Raw genomic sequence first — 24,976 nt, forward strand, 5'->3', positions numbered from 1 at the left:
ACAGAGAGAGATTGGGAGTGAAGGACCCGCGGGACCCCTCGGACACTTGGGCCTGTGCATGATTGGGACACTCCCACCAGTGCCACAGCTCTGACAGACTACAGACTGCCCAGTCTCCCTCACCCAGGCATTCTCTCTCCTGGTCCAAAAACTCAGGTCCGTAGAAAGTCAGTTTCATCTGTCTGACACACTCTGGCTCGTTACACTGGGCCGGCACCTTCACAGTGAGGCCTAACGGCCATAAACAGTTCCCACTGGCTCTCCTAACGAGGGCGGGATAGCTGTCCGAAGTCTAACAGATCACACAAGCCGGGGCGACAGAGTCTGGTGACTCACTCAGGTGAAGAGAGAGAAAGAGAGAGAGAGAGAGAGAGAGAGAGAAAGAGAGAAGGAATCATTTGTGCTGCAGGCGATGAAGTGAACCTGGGAACCCCATCAAATCCTTTTTATTGCATTGTGTTGAAGGAGAGGCGATTGTCAGAGACGGAGCAGAATTAGATTATGAGCACTGATGCTGATGAATAGAGGCTGCCACAGGACCACTGTGACATCACTCTTCCTCTCCTCTCCTCTCCTCTCCTCTCCTCTCTCTCTATCTATCTCTCTTGATCCCTCTCTCTGTCTCTCCCTTTTTTAATCAGTCTCTCTCTCATTCACCTGTACATTTATTAATACCTTGGCACAGGATTTGACATTGTGTTTGTGCCAAAGCATCAACAGCTGAAGCACCACATGCGAGTGAGAAGTGATAACTAACAAATAGAGAGAGAAACAGCGAACGGCACAGTGTGTGAAAATCGCCATTACGGTGCTAACTGACGCAGCTGGACGGCAACCACCACTCTTGTGTGTGCGCAATTATTCATACAGTCTATGACTATGGATTGTGTTGCCACTACTTTACAGCTGAGTGCTGCAGCCACAGAAGCCGTGTCCAGCTTTTGCTGCAGTAAAGGCCTGCTAGTGCAACCGAGAGAGCCGGTGTGCTTTACTGTGACAGCAGATTGGATCCCACCACCTCAGCACTTGTAAACCGCACATCAAATTACACAGTTGACCTTGCTCCCCTCAACCGCCTCTCGCTCTCATAAAAGTGCATGTGTGTTTTTTATATTTTATTAACCTCTCTTACTTGTCCCCTCTTCTCTTTTTTATTTTCTATTTCGTTCTTTCTCTCTCTCTCTCTCTCTCTCTCTTTTTCCCCTCTACAGCAGCAGAGAGCTGGGGACACACTACGAGTTGAAACAACAGACACGTGAGTTCAGGTTTCACACACGCACACACACGCACACACACACACACACACACACACACACACACACACACACACACACACACACACACACACCACTTATTGGCTCCTTTGTTGCCATCACTCAACCCAAGTGTGTTACCATAGTGATGAACTTTCACAAACTCTACAAGGGCACAAGTGCATATTAACACACACACACACGCACACACGCGCACACGCACGCACACATTGTCACTGTTTATTTTTGGAACTCTACAGAGTACGATAATACAATATCTGATTTTCTAGAAGCTTCTGCCCCAGATCTAATTATTGATTACCATAGAGATATGACTAACTATCATCTGCCACCAGCATAATAATATAATGAAATATAATGATCCCCCGGGCCACCCCAGACTGCTGCTATTTCCCCACGGATGCGTGGGTTTGTTGTGCTGTCAGTCACTGATGATTCTGCACCATTCATCTGTAGTATTCTTACAGAGGTTCTCTCTCTCTCTCTCTCTCTCTCCCTCTGTCTCTCTCTCTCTCAGCAGGTACAGTGTCTCTGCGATCGAGAGACAAACAGGGTCATCAGGCAGAAAGGTCAGTGATGGAACAGTTGAGTACCACGGACACATCACTAACCAACATGTGTATTCACCTGCATACACACACACACACACAAAGACACACACACACTATACAACAAGCTGAAATAAATGATCTGTCTTTCTTCATCCCCCTTAGTCTTTTCACTACACCTCCTTGAGAACGAAAACCAAAAAGAGGTCTAAAGGTGGGTCTCTCTATATACCAGTCACACTCCCATTACATCCAGATATTGTACATGCATCCTGTATCTCCACATCATTCTGCACACAACACACTACCTGTATGTTATAGAGGTTTAGGTTATGAATTTCTAACAATGGTGTACAGACCATATGAGTCTTTATGTCTGGGGGAACTTATGGACCGCTATTTTTGATATTGCATGCAAAGGGTTGATGCTAGGCTAGGCCTTCCTTAAACTTTATAAATGCACTACCATTCACCCATGCTGTTTTCTAAGTCTGCAGTGTCAGCTAGAGCTTCACCCTGACAAAGCATTAGCTTCCAATATAAATGTTAGACCAAACTGACCCCATGGTTTCCATAGATATATATAACAATGTATTATTAGAGGGCATGAAAATGCACTCTACTGTTATCCGATTTCTTCTTATTATTTTTCTTCTACGTATTTGTGCGTTTAATTCAGCTTCAACCGTTTGACGTAGAAACTTCGTTCAAACTGTGTTGCGTAGGTCTTACTTAGGTGACTTCAGCTATGTATTTTTCAACTTTGTACTTTATACTTTTTTAACTATTAATTAAAAACTACTAAAAATTTCCCCATAGACTTAACATTGGCTATTATGACATCACAGTAGAACTTAGAATCCTATGAAAATCACTTAGAATCCTATGCCAAGTGTTCCGGCCACCTCCAGCAACTGTCTGTCTCAGGCTTTAAAGGTACGATTTGTAGGATTGTTACCGAACGTTCTTTTGGCCAAAATCAAAACACCGGTGAACGTTCTCAAGACTACCAGACACGAGCCTCTTTTGGGTTGCCAGATGTAATGAAGACTTAGCTAACGTTAGTTGACCTGCAGCTGCTTTAACGTTTCTCCAACCATGACCCAGCTACACATTACGGAAACAGTGAAAACAAAAAATACCTCTCTAACCAACGTAACATATTTAGCTGAAGTTAGCGATGCAGATGAAGTTTAGCATAGGCTACCTGTTGTGGAGAAATATGGCCAGCTCTAAGGCCAGACTTGATATTCTTCGCTTGATCGAAGACGCCACCATCTCAGGAAGCTCCTCCCGATGTCCACTTAATTTGTTTCTTGTTTTAATTTTGGAAATTTGCCTGCCTCTTGTATGCTCATGACTACAACTGACAGCTGTTGACAGTTGGCCTTTGCTAATTTGGCAACCCAAATAGGAGGACGCCAGCTTAGCCCATTATTAATAATATTCTCTAGAATTAATCGTTCAAAACATAAACGAAAAAATTCCAAGAGATTCCTCGTAACTGATTTTTTTTTTCATGGGTTTTACGGGGTTTCACGGGTTAGAGTAATGTTGTCAAAATAAGCCATGAATAGGTATGATAGGGATTAGATTCCAAAATAATTCAGTGGAAATGCATGGATTCCAGTTGCTGCTACTGGAAGAAACTGAAATCCATGCATTTCCACTGAATTATTTTTGGAATCTGATCCCTTATCATACCTGTTCATTCTTACTGCTGCTCTAATTTATCGTGACTAAATTCAAGATGGCTGCAAACGCTAAACTTCGTGGAAGATACTGTCTGTATAAATCGCCTTGTAAGTAAACTACCAGTGCTTTTTCAAAGTTCTCAATGTCTCGTTTTAAATGTCAGGGCCCTCGGAAGTCTACCAATGAAGTGTGGAGATACATTGAGCCTCGTAAATGGGTGTAAAACAGTGATTTATTTGCATGGCTAGCACGATGCCGAAGCACCACTATTTAAAAAGCTGTTGGTAGCATCGGCTAACTAGCGCCATATTTTGGAGTGCAGGGGACAAGCCGAGATGGGCTATGAGACATACGTTCACACTCGGTATCATGTTTCAATACACTTTAGGTCAATATCACACCGGAATTCTCCTTTAAAACCTAGCAACCAACATTAACTTAGCAACCAGCATAGCAACCAGCATAACTACTCTGGCAACAGTCAGTTGTCATCAACTTTGACTCCAGTCAACTGTTTCCTCTGCCCACAACTGTTTCAAAGTAAAACTCCTCACTACAATAATTCCATTTTAAATAATTTAACCATTTTAACTATCCAACTTTTTAACTGTTCAGCCTTTCAAACAGTCAGTTGTCATCAACTATGACTCCCGCCAACTGTTTCCTCTGCCCACAACTTCAACTTCAAAATAAGTCCTCAATACAATAATTTGCTATAAAATAATTTAACTATTTAAACTATGTAACTATTTAACTGTTCGGCCATTCCAACTGTAAGCTGTCATCAATTATGGCTCCCCGCCAGTTTTTTTCTCTATCTGACCTCCATCTTTTTACTTAGATTATATTTTAGACAATATTCAACAATATTTCATTCAGCAGCCATTTTTGCATTTTCATGCACTCGTAATTCCCTGGAATTACATTTTCTAGTTATTAATAATGTACTAAGGTCATGGCACCTGCTTCATGCTTTACTGTATATGGGCCTTAAAGCACAGCATTGTGCAGACTGCACATGATTGAAAGCACATTTTACCTGGCACAGGAGAACTGTTGTGTAAGCTGCGCTATTTTTAACTCATGCATATACATTTATGGGAAGGTTGAGGAAAAAGTGGGAGTATCATGCTCAAACATGGGAGGAGAAAAACCATTGAGTGTTAAAAACCATTGATTACGTGTATGTACGAATGCAGCACACAGCTGTTTTGTAGTGAAAAATAGGTGTCCAGGTATCCAGATTGTGGTGAGGTGCATCAAGAGGAGAAACTTTCAGAAACAACAGAAACAGTATTCAGAGCACAAGTTATGCTTCTTTGAAACACGTTAAAAGCTACTTTTACTTTTTTTTAATGTTTTAATGTGTTACTTTCACTTTTCACATCGCCCAATTCCCTGCTAGATTAGAGTGTTTTTTACATGGAGTAGAAATACTACCCTGCATGATCTTGCTGTTTGTTGACCTCTTTTGATCATGTATTGTATTTTTTCACGATCGCTAAACTTTTGATTAATTTTATTGTTGTCATCAGCTGTCAGTAAATTCCATGTGATACAGTATGTCAAAGCACCGCGTGGGCTTTTTGTGGTCTAGTAAAGATGCTAATTACACTTCCTCTATGCGCCTGCCCCTATATACTGGCCAGTGCTAGCGCTGAGTGAAAGTCTCTGGTCTGGTCGTGATGTTCCCTCCACAATGGCCTTCGCCGCCTTACAGAATTTAGATGAAAGATTTCCTCAGATTAATATGAGTGCGAGTGGAGAGCCTACCGTACTGTACTGCACACACACACACACACACACACACACACACACACACACACACACAGTGATGCATTGGAGGATTATGGCGATCCCTTGCATGATAGAGAAAGCCTCCCCCATTTCCTCAAGGTCACTGTAATCCGCTAGTTGTTCTTGGCGCAGGCAGGGTCCTTGGCGTGTCAGATATCACAGTTAATGCGCTCTGTCCTTTGATTGCATTCACCTGACCTTGAAGTTTGAAAATCTCGATAAAGACTTCTCTTCCATTGAGGTAATGGGATGGGGGTTGAGTATGGTAATTCACTCACATATATTTGCACACAAATGAACCTCACTGGAGCGGTCACTAATGGCTTGTGCTAAGAGTGGGGAGATTAGATGAGAATGCTCAGGGATCAGATGGAGCGCTGAGGACTTGTAATGGCCACAAAGGGTGGCCATACTTATCTACAATGGGAAGTACCTTTCTACCAAAACATTCTCTGAACACAAACATACACACACACACACACACACACACACACACACACACACACACACACACACACACACATAAACACACAAACAAAAACACATCAATACAATCCCTGTTGCTTTCCTTCAGAAGTTTGTCTTTGACTGTCTAGAGCTCACAGTAACATAATATAAAGGGCCAACAATGGCAAAAGGGTTTACAGGAGAAGTAAACTAAGTGGCTGGTCTTTAACAGATGTTTAACTACACATGCTTAAACTTGGATGTACTCCATATGTCTGATTATTTCTCTAGTAGTTGATGGAGTGTCTGTCTCTTTCTCCTGCTGTCGTAAAGAACCTTTGAAAGCCGAGAGAAGCACAATCCAAATGAAGTTGGACTTGAGTTTGACCTGGCCTGCCCTGTCCTTCCCCAGGTTCCCTGACCAGCGGGAGTCGCCGGAGGATCTCCTGTAAGGACCTGGGCCACGGCGACTGCGAGGGCTGGCTGTGGAAGAAGAAAGACGCCAAAGGCTACTTCACGCAGAAGTGGAAAAAGTACTGGTTCATCCTCAAGGACTCGTGCCTCTACTGGTACCAGAACCAGAACGTAAGCAGCCTTGCAGCCTCTTTAGTGCACATGAGGAACCCTAACTGAACATAAGCAGCCTTGCAGCCTCTTTAGTGCACATGAGGAACCCTAACCGTAACCCTCCAGCCGTATTAGTCCTTACACTATGAGTACAATCAATCACTCAGCCAAGGACCCAGTGTGAGTTATTTCATTTTGGCACAGTGCACCAACCAGGTAGTGACCGCACCAGTCCAGGAAATGTCTTTAGAGGTAAAGGGGGAAATATTAAAAGTTTTGCAAAGCTAATTAAAAAATCATGTGTTGGGCAGATTGTATTAGATAGATTAATACTCTCCTCTCTGGCTAGCAGTTTAGCATTCTCTGTGTGTGTGTGTGTGTGTGTGTGTGTGTGTGTGTGTGTGTGTGTGTGTGTGTGTGTGTGTGTGTGTGTGTGTGTGTGTGTGTAAGTGAGTGAGTGTCTGTGTGTGTGTGTGTGTGTGTGTGTGTGTGTGTGTGTGTGTGTGTGTGTGTGTGTGTGTGTGTGTGTGTGTGTGTAAGTGTGTAAGTGTGTGTGTCATCGTCATGGACCTTATTAAAGTGCTGTCCTTCTGTTGTGGTGAGTAGATGAGACAGCGCTGCAATAAGGAAGGAGACACATTAGTGTGCCCTTGTTTTGGTGCGGTGGAATGCAGAGTGGCTGCTGCAGAGGCAGCAAGTGTATTAGCCTGCTTGTCAAATGATCGGGGGTGACATCACGGAGAGAGAGCAGATCATGGTGACGAAGCTGGGTGATGAGTCATGACTAACAGCCAACCCTCTCCATCATCACCCTCTCTCCTCTCTCCTCTCTCTCTCTCTCTCTCTCCCTCTCTCTCTCTCCCTTTAGGACGAGAAAGCAGAGGGCTTCATCAGTCTCCCAGAGTTCAGAATAGACAGAGCCATCGAGTGCAGGCGGAAATTGTAAGTGTCCTTCAGGCATTTCTTGAATGCCAACCCTCCCCTTCTCCTCCTGTTCTCCTCCTCTCCCCATTCTCTCTCTCTCTCTCTCTTCCTGTCTTTCTCTCTTCCATTGTTCCTCTTCCTCCTCTTTGTCTCTGTCTCATCTGCTCTGCCCTCTGGGTACCAGCAGCAACATGCGTCACGCCTGGGAAGCGGCGCGGGAGGAGAGAATCAGAAGATGACAGAGGAAAGGAAGGGAAGCATCAAATCAGGCTATGGGGGCTGTGGGTCACACTGATGGATACGCACCTGTCTGTCTCCGGGGTCAGAGGAAAGATGATAGCAAGGGACAAGGCAGGCAACGCAACACGTCCTCTCTGGATATCGCCCTACAAACGCTCACACACATACACACACAAACACACGTACACATGTAGACACGTACACACACACACACACACACACACACACGCCCTAACTAAATCCGACCTCCAGGCCTGACGCCTTGTGAGCCGTTGCTAATGAGCTGCGTGCTTCACAAGTCTATAAATAGCCGCTGAAACTGAGGCCTGTTTCCCCCTCCATCCCCATCTCCCTCTCTTCTCTGGGCTCTCTCTGTCTCTCTCTCTCTCTCTCTCTTTGTGCGCATGTCGGAGTGAGTGGGCGGAGCCGAGCGTTTGAGTGAGTGTGACTGTTGGCCGCTGTGCCAGGAACAGTGTTTTTCTATCTTTTTGCTATCTTTTCCATCTCCTTATTATTATTATTATTTATTTATTTTTTCTTCTTTATAGTGTTAAGGGTTGGTTCTGTTTGGGTTAGTATAAGTAACACTGGCGTGGGGTTTTGTTGTTACTTGTTTTACCTGGACGTCTGCTTCCAGTGTTTGGTTGCAGCCGCCCCAGGTATGGAGAGTTTTGAAAAACTTACAAGGTCATGCTGTTAAAATAGCATCGAATGCCAGTGTAGAGGTTTGTAGTTTAGCAGCAGGAGAAGTTGTAGGGCATGACAATATTCTGTCAGCGGCCCGCATGAACAATGCGATTGTGCTGTTTTTGGGCACGGTTGAGTTGGCTAATGAGCTGGTTGAAAGGGGTTTAGTGGTTGACGGCATTTTTACTGTCGTCCTTCCTCTCTCCACTCCATCAAAGAAAGTGACTTTGTCAAATGTTTCCCCATTTATTAAAGATGAGGTTTTGGCTGAAATTTCATCACGGTATGGTAAATTGGTTTCCGCAATTAAAAAAGATTCCAATTGGAAGCAAATCCCCACTTCTGAAACACGTGAGTGTCGTTCAGGCGATCCGTATTTATGATTCTAAAAGATAACAAAGATGATTTGGACCTAACTCTAAACGTGAAGGTGGATAACTTCAGTTATGTTATCTATGCTTCAACAAGTGTCATGAAGTGCTTTGGTTGTGGGCAATCAGGGCACCTTGTTCGTGCATGTCCTAAGGCAAAGGGGAATTTGAGTGATGTGCAAATAAATCACGAAAACACCAGTAGGCCTATGCCTAATGAAATTGTGGTAGATGAGCAGTCTGCCGAAATGGGTGCGTCTACTGCTGCGTTGCAGCACCCGCTGTATCCAGTGGGCCTTCGTCTGCCTCCAGCCGAAATAGTAGGGGCAGATCATGCTTCCCTTTATGGGGAAGAGGTTAACGGGTAACCCCTGATTGATAAGCCAGTAGGCGAGAACAAAGTTCTCCCACAGATGACGAGTGAACGCAGAATCTGAGAGTCAGTCCACACAGAACTCGCAGAGCAGTGCTTCTGCTGTCAATTATGACCAAGTTCTTGCGTCTCTAGATTAATTCCTCATGGAGACGGAGGAAAATGTTTTTTAAAATGCCCCCAAAAAAGAAAGAGATCTAAAAGGACTAAAAAGAGCGATAATTTAACAGATCTTAGCGGCACAGATAACTAATACGAAAGTGATTTCTCTGACTGTAGCGCTACCTGTAGCTTACGCCATAGTGGGTTTGCTAGTTCTGCGATTATAGTGTGGAAGACATAAAATCCTTCTTGACAAAAAAAAAACATATGAGAAATGTTCGGATTGGCGACTACTTCCCTGATGTGGAGCAGTTCACCACGAAAACTAAATCTTTTTTTTGGTGAGGGCTGCTTCACAAATCCAGAGTGCTTCCGTCTCAAAAAAAGATATTGACCAAGATTAACGCTTTTGTTAAATAGCGATGTCTGATGTTGGTCTATTTTTCACATGTATTATGATGATGGCGCAGTACACAACTCTTTTATTTTTTTTTTTTATCATGGGTGAAATCAGAATTGCTTCTTTAAATTTAAATGGGGCCAGGGAAAGAAGCAAGAGAGCCTTGTTGCTTGAAACGATTAAGAAGAATAGATTTGATGTGCTTCTTGCTCAAGAAACTCACTCAGATGCCTCAATTGCTGCTGACTGGGCAAGTGAGTTTGATGGCCTGTCTATTTTAAGTCACAACACTTCCAATAGTGGTGGTGTTGCCATTCTGTTTTCTCGACCTTTACTCCCATTTCCTACCAGACTGAGGAATTAGTCAAGGGTAGACTCCTAAAAGTCAGAGCCCAATTTGAAAACAATTTCTTTGTTTTTTTGTGTGTTTATGCACCCACTACACCAATTGATAGAATGCTTTTCTTGGATATGCTAAATGATGCTCTATGCAATTGTGAATCTGAGGATTTTTTACTCCTAGGAGGTGATTTTAATTGTACTGAAAATGCAATGGATAGGAATCATGTAGAGCCACACATGCCCTCACGCAGAAGACTCATAGAACTGATGAATGCAAATGAGCTTGTTGATGTCTGGAGGAACTTTCACAGTACTCAGAAGCAATACACATGGGTTCACTCCTACAATAACCTTGTGTCATTGGCTAGACTGGACAGGTTTTATGGTTTTAAGCATCAGCTGAGCTTGTTTAGGAAATGTGCGATCATCCCAGTTGGTTTTTCAGACCACAGTTTGGTTTTTTGTTCTCTTTCTTTGAGTTCTGTAAAGTCTAAAAGTGCTTATTGGCATTTTAATAATAACTTGTCATCGGATGGCCATTTTAGAGAGGTATTTAGACTGTTTTGGCAGGATTTTAAGAACACAAAGCCATCTTTTAGCTCGTTGCAACAGTGGTGGGACTTTGGTAAGTCACAAATAAGACAACTGTGTCAGGATTATACTTTCAGTGTCACAAGGGACATAACTCGTTCAATGGTGAAACTTGAAAAGGAAATAATTGACCTCCAGCATTTAGCTGAACAAACTGGCAACCAGACTTACACAGCAAATGTTAAAGCGAAGCAGAAATCATTGGCTGACCTGCTAGGCATAAAGGCACAGGGAGCTCTGGTCAGGTCCCGCTTTCAGAGTGTGGAATTGATGGACGCTCCTTCTAAATTCTTTTTTAATTTGGAAAAAAAGAATGGACAGAGGAGGTTCATTCACTCACTGCTTTCTGAGGATGGAGTTCTGTTGTCCAATCTGGCTGAAATACGTCAGAGAGCAGTCAGTTTTTACGAAGACCTATATAAGAGTGAGAGCACGGATATTCAGGTGGATGACCAGTCCTTCTTTGAGAACCTACCCCAGGTGGCCGAAGAGGCGAATGCAGTCCTTGGAAGGGTTTTGACCCTTCTGCAGAGAGCCCTCCAGAGTATGGAGTGTGGAAAGGCACCGGGGTTGGATGGTCTACCGGTGGACTTTTATAAGTCCTTTTGGTCAGAAGTGGGTGAGGATGTGCTGACTGTTCTCAGCGACAGTCTTGCCAGGAGGTGGTTGCCACTGAGCTGCCGGAGGGCAATACTCACTTTGCTCCCCAAAAAAGGGGATTTGAATGACATAAAATCATGGAGACCTGCGTCAATCCTTTGTACTGAATATAAATTGCTCTCTAAAGCGTTGGCTAATAGATTGAGTGAAGTTGTGGAGCAGGTTGTCCATCCTGACCAGACCTACTGTGTGCCAGGTAGGCTGATTCAAAACAACATTTCATTGATCAGGGATATATTTGATGTAGGTAAGCTGTTTAACCTGGAATTCGGCTTAGTATCCATTGACCAAGAAAAAGCTTTTGATCGTGTAGAGCACAATTATTTGTGGAGTGCTCTGGCAGCCTTTGGTTTTTGCCCTGAGTTTATTGATATGATTAGAGTTCTGTATTGTGACATTGAGAGTATTTTAAAGGTTAATGGTGACTTGTGTGCTCCTTTTAAAGTCCACAGGGGGGTCAGACAAGGTTGTGCCTTATCTGTGATGTTGTACACCCTGGCAATTGAACCCCTATTTGAGGAAGTTGAGGAAAGAGCTGGTGGGGGTGAGAATTCCAGCGTGTGAAAGTGTTTTTACACTGTCAGCTTATGCAGACGATGTTGCAGTACTTGTGAATGGTCAAAGAGACATAAACACTATGTTAGAGATTTTTGATGATTTTAATGTTGTTTCCTCAGCAAGAGTAAACTGGTCCAAAAGTTTAGCTATGCTGGTCGGGACATGGTTAAATGAGCCAAGTCTTCCAGCTGGCTTACATTGGGCCAGGAGTGGTTTTAAATATCTTGGTGTTTTTTTAGGGGATGAAATGTTTATTCAAAAGAACTTTGATGGGGCTGTTGAAAAGGTAAAGGGCCGCCTTGATAAATGGAAATTCCTTTTAAATAAGATATCCTACAAGGGGCGTGTCCTTATTATCAATAATTTGGTGGCATCCACCCTTTGGCATCAGTTATCTTGTGTGGACCCTCCAGCACAGTTGCTGTCAAGAATCCAGTCAATCCTAGTGGATTTCTTCTGGGATAAACTTCACTGGGTTCCACAGAGCATCTTATACCTACCTAAAGAGGAAGGTGGACATGGACTTGTGCACCTACAAAGTAGGACAGCTGCCTTTTGGTTGCAGTTCGTCCAGCGTCTTCTCATGGGGCCTCTGGATTCCAGCTGGAAATATGTGGCGTGTGCCATTTTACAGACTTTTGATGGACTGGGGCTGGACAGAACTTTGTTTTGGATGGATCCAAAAAGATTGAACATCAACAAACTCCCTGTGTTTTATCGTAATTTATTTAAAGTTTGGTCCCTTTAACAGTGCAACGCATTGGAAGCACAGAGTCTTTGTATTGGCTTTTAAAGGAGCCCCTAATCTATGGTTCTGTTTTAGATATGTCTCTTGAAAAGTCTCTTCCCACAATCACACATAGCCTTCTTAGGTCTGGAGTCATTACTATGGAGGGTTTACTCAAGGTAGCAGGACCAGATCTTGTTAACACTGAACAAGTTGCCAGTCAACTGGGGATGAGATCTATTCGAATAGTAGCTCAGCTACTTGAGAAATGGCGGGCCTCCCTAACAAGAGAACAATTGCAGTTGTTGGCAGACAACTTCAGAGGGCTGTGCAGTTCAGACTGTAATGATCCTTTTCCCAATCTTTCATTGTCGCCAAATTTGACAGGTTGTACTGGTTCTTACTTGCATTTTGATCAATTGTCTCTTTTGGGTCAGAAGCCAGCTACTGGCAAGTGTTTATATAAACTGTGTGTGAAGTCTTTTAACAAAAAGTCTTTGGACAAGAGGGTGGAAACACCTTGGTGTACTGTTTTACAAATGGGGGATGATGTCCGACCCCAGTGGAGAGCACTACACAAGTCACCCTTGTGGAGATTTACAATGGAGGATTCTGGAGGATTCTGCATGGAGCAATTGCAGTCAATGCCTTTGTTTCAGTGTTGAATCCTGTTGTGGGTCAAGAGTGCCCATTTTGTTTTGTGAGAGAGACTGTGTTTCATGCTTTCATGCAGTGTGTAAGGCTAACACCTTTATTCGTGGTTCTACAGTCACTCTTTAATCATTTTAATGAAACATTTTCAATGGAGACTTTTATTTTGGGTTTTAAATATGTGCGGAAACATCGTTTCAAATGTCAGCTGATCAACTTTCTCTTAGGTCAAGCAAAATGGCAATCTATGTTAGTCGTGAGAAACAAAAATTGAGCCAACTTCTAGTGATGACCTAGTAATGGTCTTCTCAATACTTGTGAGGTCTCGCATGTTAATTGATTTTCATTTCTACAAAGCCATGATGAATCTTGAATCTTTTGAAGAAATTTGGTGTTATGATAGTGTGTTGTGTATGGTTGCTGATGGCGAATTGCAGTTTGCACATTTCTTGGAGAAAACTTGACTTGCTCCTTGATTTTATTTATTTATTGATTTTATCTTTAATGTGACTGTACATTGTGACAAAGTGATCATGTAAATACTTTGTGGCAAGAATGTAATAAAGGGTTTTTGAAATTCTAAAAAAAAAAAAAAAATCTCTCTCTCTCTGTCTCTCTCTCTCTCTCTCTGTCTTTGTCTCACCAGAGGGGCTGGCCTGCATCCGGGCTTGATGTACGGGGTGTCTGGCCCTGGGACGCCATGGGCAGGAAGGAGGAGGGGGGGGGGGGAGGGAGGAGGATGCCCTCTGCTGGAGGCTGGGACTAGAGCTGAGGAGGCTGAGGGGGTCTTCCACTGCCGGCTTCTCTTTCCCCTTTGTCAGCAGAAGCAGGCCAGCTCCTGTGTGTCCTCTGTCTCCTATAGCCGCGCTGGGACTCACAGACAGCCACAGGCCATTGGCCAAGGCCAACGCACACGTAATGACTGTACACACATAGACAGCGTTGTAAACGTTTTCAGTATACAGTGATGCATTTCTGTTATCCACACACGAAATTCGGGAAAAATGGCTAGAGGTGTTCAGCAGAGCGTTTTGTTTTTTTCACGGATTTGTTGCTGAGGGAGGTGAGCACTCTGGAATGCACCCAAGGTCTATGTGCAGAGCCGAGGGACTGAGGGGTCTCTCCCCACCCACTCCTCTTACACCCCCTCTCGTCAGCAGAGACAGAGATGGTACTGGCCAAGTCCAGCACACGCAATGACTGTAACAGAGACAGCGTTGATGGCAGGGCATCATGCAGTTACTTCAGAGACCTTTTAATGAGGAGACACAGCACTCAAAGAATCTCCCGTAGAAATGTGTGAGGTTAGTTCGTAATGGAAACATGGCTGTCGTTTACACATATTCCACCCCTTCCAAAGGAAAAAGTTGACATGAATATAACCGTGCTAATCATGTGTGTTGTGAATCCATCGTGCCAATCATGTATTGTGATCTCGCAGCTGGAGCGTGGTTGGTGTCATGAAGCCTTGCGCATGCACAGTTCTGGCCAAGATAGATGCCCGATAAGTGCCCAAAATGCGTTGCAATATGGCCGCCGAGTGGAGGGACTTGCCTGAAAGGACTTTGTTTACAGTACATTCTGAGAGAATGGCCATATTGGCAAATGTGGAACCAGAGTACGTGAGGGAAGTGCTTTGTGGAGCCTGATTCTGGGTAGTAAATAGAAAATAGGCCAGGTTCGCCCCAAAACTGACCATATTTGGTCAGTTTTGACCACTCAGTGGCTCCACTGAGTATATGTTGCCTATTATTTTTTTACAGTCAATGGCCACACACTAATATAAGCACTAAAACTAGCAAGTTTCATGATCAGGAAAAAAAATGTGATAACATCTTGCTCACAAGTCTCGATCGCACTTTGAAACTGACATAACTTATGGACTAAGCTCTCATCGCATGTAAGGGGCCGATGATGCAGTGCTAGCTGCTGTGACCTTTTTGCTAATAGCTAGCCTTGCACAAGCACTATCTCCCGTCTAAACTTTCACTTTCACTGTCCCTTTCTCCTCTTCTTTCTCCTTCTGTCTTCTCTCCTAGCGCTTTCAAAGCCTGCCACCCTAAAATCAAGAGTTTCTTCTTTGCCACTGACTGTTTGGAAGAAATGAACAGGTAAGGCATTTTGTTTTTTTTGCACCATTGTCCTTTTAACACAAGCATCCATGCTACCAAAATCCAGATTAAGCCCACAACTGAAAATCCAAAATTGCTTGTGTGGGTGTCTGCTGTTACGAATTCACCATGACGACTACGCTATCAGTTTTGTTGTCCTGGAATAGTTAATTGATTATTGTATATCATTTCATGGATAGTTTCTGGATATTTCGTTTTTAACCACTCAGAGAGCTGAAACGTTTTAACCACTCAGAGAGCTGAAACGTTGTGCATGTACACGTGCAGAGAAAGCACAGATGCTGGAACGTGCCCTCTGACTTTCTATTGTGTTAGTCTAGGGAAAAGTAGGACCAAGCTAGGTCATTCAAATTTGCATGAATGTAAAGCAAGTTTACACACACACACACACACACACACACACACACACACACACACACACACACACACACACACACAAACACACACAAACACACACACACACACATACAAAGCTATCACACACACACACACACACACACACACACACACACACACACAGAGAGAGAGAGAGAGAGAGCACAATTCTGCGTTCTACAAACACACACACACAGAGAAAGAAAGACCTGCATTCACACCAAACATCGCTCTTAAATCCTCCCTATGAATAAGTGATGTATGTTTCTCTTTCTTTGCTGCTGGAGGAATAACACCAACCTTAAGTGCATTCTGGCCCATGCCCTCGCTTTTCCAGTGTAACGTTATGGCTTTATGACTTTTTTTTCTGAGAGAAAAAGAGGGCTTGGCTCCCCTCGACATGAAGTACAGCGTGCAACCTGTCAAATGCTGGGTCAGCTTTTATTCAGTGGCCTGACTCACTGGCAGTTATCCTTTTTGAATAGGGGTGAAGGCCCTACTATAACATTACGCTTGTGTATGTGTGTGTGTGTGTGTGTGTGTGTGTGTGTGTGTGTGTTTGTGTGTGTGTGTGTGTGTGGGTATTTGTTTGTGTGTGTGCATCCTTGCGTGTGTGTGTGTGTGTGTGTGTGTGTGTGTGTGTGTGTGTGTGTGTGTGTCAGTGTGTGTTTTGAGAGAATTACTCAGCAAAAGATGCGTCCGTATGACCAGGAGAGTGCTGACTGTCAGGTCATGACCTCTGGCTCATCGGTTGATTGGCTGTATTGACTCCTCATGAACACGCATGGAGGAAGAAAAAGGCCCCTGCAAAACAGCCCGAGGGAAGGAACTGTGCCTTAATGTTGCTTAAGACAACAGAACACCAAAAAACACAAGCCCTCAGGCCCCATGCATCAGCACTAAGTTGTGGAATGGAGAGGAGAGCGATAAATATGTATGAATATGGAGATGAGGCACACCAAAAATGAAGTCAGTACAATTACAGAACTCCCCAGAGTGGTGACGTCACTTGTTTCCTGAGGGAGAGTGTGGTTAGCACGTACACACACACACACACACACACACACACACACACACTACCCTACTGTGGTGTGCCCCAGTGTGTGTGTGTGTGTGTGCGTGCAAGTTTGTTTGTGTGTGTGTATGTGTGTGTGTGTGTGTGTGTGTGTGTGTGTGTGTGTGTGTGTGTGCAGTACAGTACGGTAGGTGTGTTTGTGTGTGCATGGCATTTCTGTATTAGCTTAAATTTGCTTAACTTCCTTAGGCACACAAAATATTTGATAGGAAAAAAAATATTTCACATGTAAAGCATATCGTCCACAACATTTGCCATGATTTGGTAAAATAAACTTACTTTGATGGCTGTTACAGAAAGGCTTAAGGGGCCAAGGTGGTTAATGTGTCTATTTTTGAGATCATGCTGCAGCTCTCTAGATTAAACATTTTTAAAAATGTAGCACAGGTCAACCTGTGTGAAAACTCTTAGTGTCATGTGTGGTAGGCTCACAGTGGCACTAGAGAGGATTAGTTTGTCAGGCTCTCTGGTGCCGCCATCTGTGTGTGTCAGAGACAGCTCAGAAGCTCTGTATGTGAGAGACTGGCGTGACATAAAGGAAAAAGTTGACATGTGAACATGACATGTGAACATGTGAACATGTGTATGACATTTTTAAAACATTTGGAGAAAAAGAAAAAAAATATTGTGACAAAAAGTATTTCTGTGTAGTCCATACTAAGGGACACAAAGTAAGCAGGAAAGTAGTGCTTTGGATCCAACAGCAGCTACAACATCAGCAGTTGAACACATGGCAGACATTTCCAGAGGGCAGGGATGGTCTTTTCTGTTTTCACACCAGCGTAGATTATCAACTGGGAAAGTTTTGCATTCTGTCGTACATCAAAGCGAGGGAAAGGACCATGTGTTCCTGTTTACATAAGATAGAGAACCCATGAAGATGCCAGGAAAGCAGCTCATCACAGCGGGAATGTAAAATAGTTACAGTATGTCACGCAGCTGTAACGAGTTGGAACAGCTTCAGTGAGAGAGAGAGAGTGAGAGTGAAAGAGAGAGAGAGAGTGAAAGAGAGAGAGAGGTCCGTTTCTTCACGGTTTTGAGGTCCGTTTCAGTTGGGACGAGCCACACCTGCTTCCTGGGCCAGTTAGATGTGGGAGCGGGTGACGCAGATCCAGTGACGTACGTTCGTATTGACAGGCAAAATACACTTCCTGCCAATGTTGCCTTTGTCCGGGAACAGAAAACACCTCTGAGACCAAAGTGCCTTTTTGACTGTGCGTATGTGTGTGTGTGTGTAAGAGAGAGAGAGAGAGAGAGAGAGAGAGAGAGTAAGGGAGAGATAGACATAGACAGTGTGTGTGAGTGCATCTGTGTGTGTGTGTGTGTGTGTGTGTGTGTGTGTGTGTGTGTGTGTGTGAGAGAGAGAGAGAGTGTATTCGCTATTGTTAGCCATGCCCTCATTATTCGCTGGCCTGAGGGACAAGCGTGTGACGCTGGTGTGTGAACTCGTTTGTCCCTCCTTCTGTCTTTTTCTTTCTTTCTTCTTTCTTTCTTTCGATCTTTCTTTCCCTCTGCCCTTCCTCATGCCCAATCTGGCTGGTGCTTCAGACCTGAGCTGGGACATCAAGGGGGGTTTGAGGGGGTGGGTACAGATGCCCTTATTTATTCCTATCTCTCTCTCTCTCTCTCTCTCTCTCTCTCTCTCTCTCTCTCTATCTATCTATCTATCTATCTATCTATCTATCTCTCACTCGATCACTCACTTCACCAGAAAAGATGGCTGAGCTAAATTTATCCCAAACGTCACTTCAGAAGGAGGAGAGATGGACGTAAATGATTTAGTTCTGAATCCGTCCTCCTTCTCTTGTGCTCTCTCTTTCTCTCACTCTTCCCTTCTCTCTATCCTCCATCCTTTCATCCTACATTTCTAAATCTTTTGCTGTTCCTCTTTGTTGCAAATAGAACATAAGGCTCAGCTTCAGATAAGGAAAGAAAGAGAGAGGGGGATAGAGAGTAAAAGACAGAGAAAGAGAAGAGCATGAAAAATAGATTGTGATTAAGAATTCATGCAAAAGAAGGGATATGCCAGAAACATCATTCCCTGGCCCTTCTGTTTTTTTTAAGAGGGACAGAAGGAAAGAAAGAGAGAGAGAGAGAGAGAGAGTTGATTGTGATCATTAATTCACAGTGAGAGAGGGGAAATATTAGACTTGAATCTCAATGTGTGTGTGTGTGTGTGTGTGTGTGTTTGTGTGTGTGTGTGTGTGTGTGTCACAGTGGGCCTCTGTGGCCAGGCAGGGGATTTCAGATGACATGCATGGATGCATTTCTACCAACTGTGCTTGTATGCCAAAGGAAACATCCTGGCGCTGCTGGCGTGTAGTCGCCGTGCCAACAGCCTTTTCCCAGAGACACAGCAGCAGCAGCAGCAGCAGCGCTGTAGTTCAGGCCAAAAAGGCCTCACAAAACGTATTGTTCTACAGGGAGTCTTTCTCTTATATTGGTTTGGGAGCATTTTAGGGAGAGAGAGAGAGAGAGAGAGAGAGAGAGAGAGAGAGAGAGAGAGAGATGGTGAGGGGAGAGGAGGGGAGGGATGTGGGAGGGGGGGTGGACAACCCAAATGCCTCTACTTGAGCAGAAAAAATGCCATTTTGCGAGTGCTTTCCGTTGCTTTTGTGTGGTCTGTGGAGCCCAGAGCGTTTCTGGCTCTTAATGGTGAGACGGTCAAAGAGGAAGACAGAACTGTCTCGCCTCCACATAGAGGAAAGACAGGAAGCCCAGAGAAATGGCAGACAGACAGACAGAAACTGACAATACAAAGGACCAAATCAAATGGTCCCATGTACAGATTACACAGAACATACACTCCTTATATCAGTACATACTTATACTGTACATGATACAAAACATTCACACTAGATTTGATCCTCAACTATTTAAATCAGTCTGATCAATCTGAATGTGCCTCACGTCTGGATACATCAGCGACTGCACTGAGGAGAGAAAGGACACTGTATCAGTTCATGGAGGATTACTGTGAGGGCATGGTGCCTGAGGACACAACCCTGTTACATGAGCTCTGTCTGTCTGTCTGTCTGTCTGTCTGGTGGAGAGAACATGGGGGTGAGAGGAGGTGGCATGCCCTCCCTGATGCCTGTACTCTCTTCTCCTCTTCTCTTCTCTTCTCTTCTTTTATCTTCTCTTCTCTCCTCACCTCTTCTCTTCTCTCCTCTTTGCTCCTCTCCTTTCCTGTTCAAGACTGCGTTGTTGAGGCAAAATAGTGTGCAAGAGAACCTGTCTTGTTTGTAATGTATGTGTTTCCTGAAAAAGTAGTGTTAATTGCACCTACCAATATTTATTTTACTTTCACATGGGCTGTGTCATTAACATTTCCTGAATGTTTCAACATGTATGGTTCTTTTATGAAAGATAAGATAAATACATTACATTTAAGTGCCTTCCAAGATACCTACAAATAATTAAAGAGCCAAGGACGCTATACACTCTGGACACTTACGTACTGGACATTCATGACTTTGCTGCTTCCTGGGGTTCATTTCTGAATGATAACTGCTCAAACCGATAATCACTTTTTTTATTTCTTAATAAATGAGGCCTAGGCTAAAGATGTCCCGCCCCCTCTCTCACCCCTCATAGGTGGATGAACCGTCTGGGCCTTGCAGCCATTGGCTACACACCCGATGACAAGGTGCCGCGTCCAGATGAAGGTGAGCCTTGCCAATCTTAATTCTGACTTCCTGTCTTTGTGGTTGGCAGGACACTACACTGGCTATGCCAAGGTCAGGCCTTTATTGCCTAATTGTGGGCTATACATTTCCCTGTGCTGTAAACAGGCTTAGCTTAAATGGCACAACAAGCTTAAATTCATTGAACTTTGTGTGTCGCCTCATACTGTGAACTATTTCCAAACAAGGTCTCGTTGACCCAGTACAAAAATATTCAAAGAGAGAGTTATTACATAAATAGCACCAGACATCAACACAGATCATTGTACCGTGTGATTAGACTGTGAAGTCTTTAAACCCTTTCCCATGAGTACAATGTTATTGCTAAAAATTCCTTTTGCATACTTTGCATACATTTCCTCAGTATAACTAACATTAAAACAGCCTTGAACTATGGAGGTCTCCCATGCTTCACTGTCAGTACACTATTATTGTGCTGTATGTTTAAAAGCCTATGGGCAGTTTGGAAATATATATATTTATTCCACTGCTTGGTTGAATTTCCCATTGTCCTACGTAATTTAGAACGACCATTAACCGGAGGCCTATGTTATTTGCACACATGAAGTAGATCCATTTTGTGGGCTGTATCACACTTGTATATTAATTCGCTGAACTCGTTGTGAAGTTTAAATGAACTGTCACGTTGCATCCAAGCTGTAAAATGCAGACGTTCAGAACATGGCAACATTGTAGCAAATGACGGAGGTGGCTTTTAGCTAGATGGATGACAGCAGGCTAAGTAAAATAGCGATGTTTCAAAGCTAAAGTTCATCAGAATCTAGGGATACGCCCGCTTGACAACGGGAGAGATAGAACTAACGACTGGCCTTTGGCCATAGCAACCATCCATTTAGAACTAGTAACAGCAGTTTGTCCTGCAAGTTGAGAAATTAGTTGATATGTGTTGGAAGAATGTAGTTCTACAAACAAGACAAGTTTTAGTGATTAAAACGTTTAAATTGTAACAGGAAATGAACACAACGCAAGTGGCAACAGTGGAATAATAATGGACTCCACGATGGTCTGTTCACAAAAGTTAATGCATTGCTCCGCTTCGCGTCGGGGCCGTTTTACAACCTCGACCGTGCATTAACTTCTGTGAACAGACCACCGTGTCGTCCATTATCCCTTACATATATATACTATACTCATATATAGTATAATATATTATACTAATATTATATGCTAATATTAACAATGTTCTTTTTGGGAGCAGACTACTGGAGTGAGAGTGACCAGGATGAAATGGACGGGTCCATGACCTTAAAACAAGACGGACCATCATCGCTGTGTGACACCTACCATCGCACTCCCTCGGTGAGGATACACACACACACACACACACACAGCCACACAGACACACACACAGACACACACACACACACACAGACACAGACACACAGACACACACACACACAAAGAGACACACACACACACACACACACACAAAGAGACACACACACACACACACGCACACACCACACACAGTCTTTGATGAACTTCTCTCCTCACGTTGTTGTTGCTGTTATGTAATGTCTTACAGCGCATCATCTCTCAAGGGGATGTTCATTTAAGGGGGCCACCAGTCCAAGGCCAGCACGCTTAATAAAACTCAATACCCTGAATAAAACATAAGGGGGGTAGAGAGGAAGGGAGGATTTTAATCAGCTTGAGCTTCTCTTCTGATAATATTCATCTGCTTTAGCATGCATAGCTTTTTACACTGTATCACCACTAGAGGTTGCTGTGTTGTTTAAAAAACACTGAGGAATTGTATTGAATGAATGACATAAGATAAATTTAGGTATAGAAAGAATTGTCTGTATCGATAACTAATACTTTGTGTGTACTGTATTTATTCTGTTTAGCTACCACTACAAACAGTGATGGTGTTTGAACTGTGAAAGTCTCAGGCGGTTTGAATAAATTAAATGAACCATGGAAGCTCATTCTCCATCTCATTCTCTCCTCCACACACTATTCTCCTGCACCCCCACCTTCTTCTGATGCTCCTACATGTCTCCGACACATGCACCTCTGTGTGTGTGTGTGTGTGTGTGTGTGTGTGTGTGTTTATTGTGTGTACATGTGTGTTGTTTCTTATATCCTCCCTTTCGACCTCCAACCGACCACCTCCTCTCCCACCTGTCACCACCACCACATGCACACACCACCTTTCCTCATCTCTCCTCTCTCTGTTCCACACACACACACACACCACCACCACCACCACCACCACCTCCTCTTCTCTCCCCTTTTGCCCCACGCGGTGTCAGGTTCACCAGCTGCACTGCTACGAGCAGCTGCCGCGTTCGCAGAGCTCGGTGAACCTGCGGCGCTCCCTCACGCCCTCCCCTCTGCCCCTGCAGCTCACCTCCTCGTCCAGCCCCTTCCCCGAGCACCAGGCGCGCCACTTCTCCAGCGACCAGTCCACCACCTACTCGCACTCGTCCGCCGAGGACTCCACCTCGGCTGGCGGCGGTGGCGGAGGAGGAGGCGGAGGAGGAGGCGGTGGACGCTCCACGCATCGCGAGCGCCGCTCCTGGCAGGACCTCATCGAGACGCCGCTGACCAGCTCCGGCCTGCACTTCCTGCAGACGGTGCCCCCGGGCGGGGGTGGAGGTAGCGGGGGAGAGGGCGAGGTGGGAGACGGTTACGGTAGCGGAGGCGGCGGAGGAGGAGGAGGGTCGGGTGGGCGTTTATCGATGTCGCCGGATCGGCGGAGACAGGCGACGCTGCCCGTGCGCAGGCACCACCACGTGGACCGCGACGGGCCGTTCCCGCTGGTGGATAGCGCGGGCGATCGGGGCGGCAGCGGTGGTGGCGCTGGCGGAGGGGAGAAGCACGGGCATCGGCGCACGCACAAGCAGCGCAGCCAGAGCCTGCCACGGAACCGCGAGCTGCGACCGCCGCGCTCACACACCTCCGCCAGCGCCACGCGGGCACACGCGCACCAGGAGAGGAGCGAGGATGACGAGGGACCCTCCAACACACACAGCGACGAAGGCAAAGAAGGTGTGTGCACCAACACACACCCACACACACTACACACATCTACTGTGTATCCTCTCTGATGTGTGGACACTAGTATCCCAGGGATATGCAAAACCTGTGTTCCATGTCAACATCATATGCTAAATGTGACCAAAACCAGGACAAGCATTATGATCAGGATAGTTTGTGTCTAAGTCAACACACTTACTGTGTGTGTGTGTGTGTGTGTGTGTGTGTGTGTGTGTGTGTGTCACATACAGCGAGTGAGGAGCATGAGGGCAGTAGTGCGGCATCGGCATCGGCCGATGGCCTTGAGGAGCTGTACCGCTCTCTGGAGCAGGCCAACCTCTCCGCCCTGGGTGACCTGAGACCCACCACCAAGCAGGAGTTCCGCCGCACCTTCCTCCGTCGCTGCGGTGACCCCGTCGTCAACGACAAGCTGCACCATGTCCGAGCCCTCAACAGCACACTCAAGGTACGACCTACAACCTCTGACACCTGCCACCGTGCACACACACACTGCAAACCATATTAAAACTCCTTATGACCAAAATACAAGTCTGTAAATAATACATTCTTTCTTGTTGTCAAATATTATTTTTGTCTATTCTCACCAAATAATTACTATTTTTTTTTTCTCAATGCACTGGTAGATTCTGAATGTATATTGTTGTGTGTTGTCATAGATAAAATAAATATATTTGTGAAAAAAGTAAACTCATTTGGTTTGAAGGTAACGCTTAGTGTTGGCAACCAACTGAAAATGAACAACCACCCATATGAAACATATCTACTCAAATGACCAGAAACCTGTATGTGAGTGGCCTCAGACAGTGGAGGTTGTGCCGAGTTGTGCGTGGCGTCTGAGAGACAGCCTGTGTTTGTTTGACCTGCTCCCCCCAGGCTAAGGAGGGCGAGCTGGCCCTGATCAACAAGCTGCTGGAGGACCCGCAGGTCACCTCCAAGAAGCTGCGCGAGTGGAAGCAGTGGCACCATGAGCTCTTCCTGGACATCTGCGAGTTCAGCTCGGCCAACAACGGCGCGACAAGCGACGCCTCGCCCCTCGCCGCCCCGCTGATGATGCACACGCACTCCTTCATCGAGACCCACGTGTAGGGTGCCATGGAGACGGGGAGGGGGGGGGGGGGTGACAGCCAGAGGATGCCACTCTGCCACCACCCCCCCCCCAACCCCCAACCGTCGCCTCTTAAATTCACCTTTAAAACTCTTTCTTTCTTTTTCTCTTACACTACTGTCTGTCTATGTTCTTTTTTTAATTTCTTTTCTTTTCTTTCTGTTGTTCCACACCCGATGTGACCGACCGACCAACCAACCACTGTAAGAAGTGTACATACAGCACTGGGTCCTAGCAGCTCCAGAGTGCATACTGTGGACTCCCCACAGTCCGTGGAAAGCCCCAAAGGGTGCCTAATGCATGCCTGAAGAGAAAGTAGTACTCTTCCTCTTTATTTCTCTTAGTTTGTCGAACTCAGAGTTGTAGAAATATCTAGCTCAGTTGCGACCTTGATCATAATTACAATTTCTTTACTCTTGTTTTCTTTAGATCTTTTGGCATGTGGGAGTGTGAGACTTACTTTTTTCATTTATTCCTCTATGTTCTTTTTTAGATGGGGTGGGAATGGGGGATAGGGGGGTTGGATATAGTAGCAATACAGAAGTAAAGCATTTCTGCCACAACACTGTACTTTTTTGTACAGAGCCGGATTCCCAGCTCTCCCTCCTTCCCTCGGAACGCC

At 44.8% G+C, this 24,976-nt stretch overlaps 1 protein-coding gene across 8 annotated transcripts in view; it reads left to right on the forward strand.

Annotated features, from left to right (window-relative positions):
* Nucleotides 1-24,361, forward strand: part of LOC125286299 (connector enhancer of kinase suppressor of ras 2-like) — a 100,489-nt gene extending 76,128 nt beyond the window's left edge. For 3 of the 8 annotated variants that reach the window (XM_048231255.1, XM_048231247.1, XM_048231252.1), the window contains 11 exons: nucleotides 1,212-1,255; nucleotides 1,792-1,858; nucleotides 1,988-2,036; nucleotides 6,174-6,346; nucleotides 7,197-7,270; nucleotides 14,994-15,065; nucleotides 20,134-20,204; nucleotides 21,442-21,542; nucleotides 22,502-23,240; nucleotides 23,480-23,694; nucleotides 24,123-24,361. In XM_048231255.1, the coding sequence (XP_048087212.1) occupies nucleotides 1,212-1,255; nucleotides 1,792-1,858; nucleotides 1,988-2,036; nucleotides 6,174-6,346; nucleotides 7,197-7,270; nucleotides 14,994-15,065; nucleotides 20,134-20,204; nucleotides 21,442-21,542; nucleotides 22,502-23,240; nucleotides 23,480-23,694; nucleotides 24,123-24,335 (1,818 nt within the window). In that variant the 3' untranslated portion in view covers nucleotides 24,336-24,361. The remainder of the gene's footprint in view (nucleotides 1-1,211; nucleotides 1,256-1,791; nucleotides 1,859-1,987; nucleotides 2,037-6,173; nucleotides 6,347-7,196; nucleotides 7,271-14,993; nucleotides 15,066-20,133; nucleotides 20,205-21,441; nucleotides 21,543-22,501; nucleotides 23,241-23,479; nucleotides 23,695-24,122) is intronic. The other 5 variants (XM_048231250.1, XM_048231249.1, XM_048231251.1 and 2 more) reach the window with 5 other exon arrangements.
* The last annotated feature ends 615 nt before the right edge of the window (nucleotides 24,362-24,976 follow it).

This window comes from Alosa alosa, chromosome 21 (assembly GCF_017589495.1).
Source record: "Alosa alosa isolate M-15738 ecotype Scorff River chromosome 21, AALO_Geno_1.1, whole genome shotgun sequence".
Taxonomy (NCBI): Eukaryota; Metazoa; Chordata; class Actinopteri; order Clupeiformes; family Clupeidae; genus Alosa; species Alosa alosa.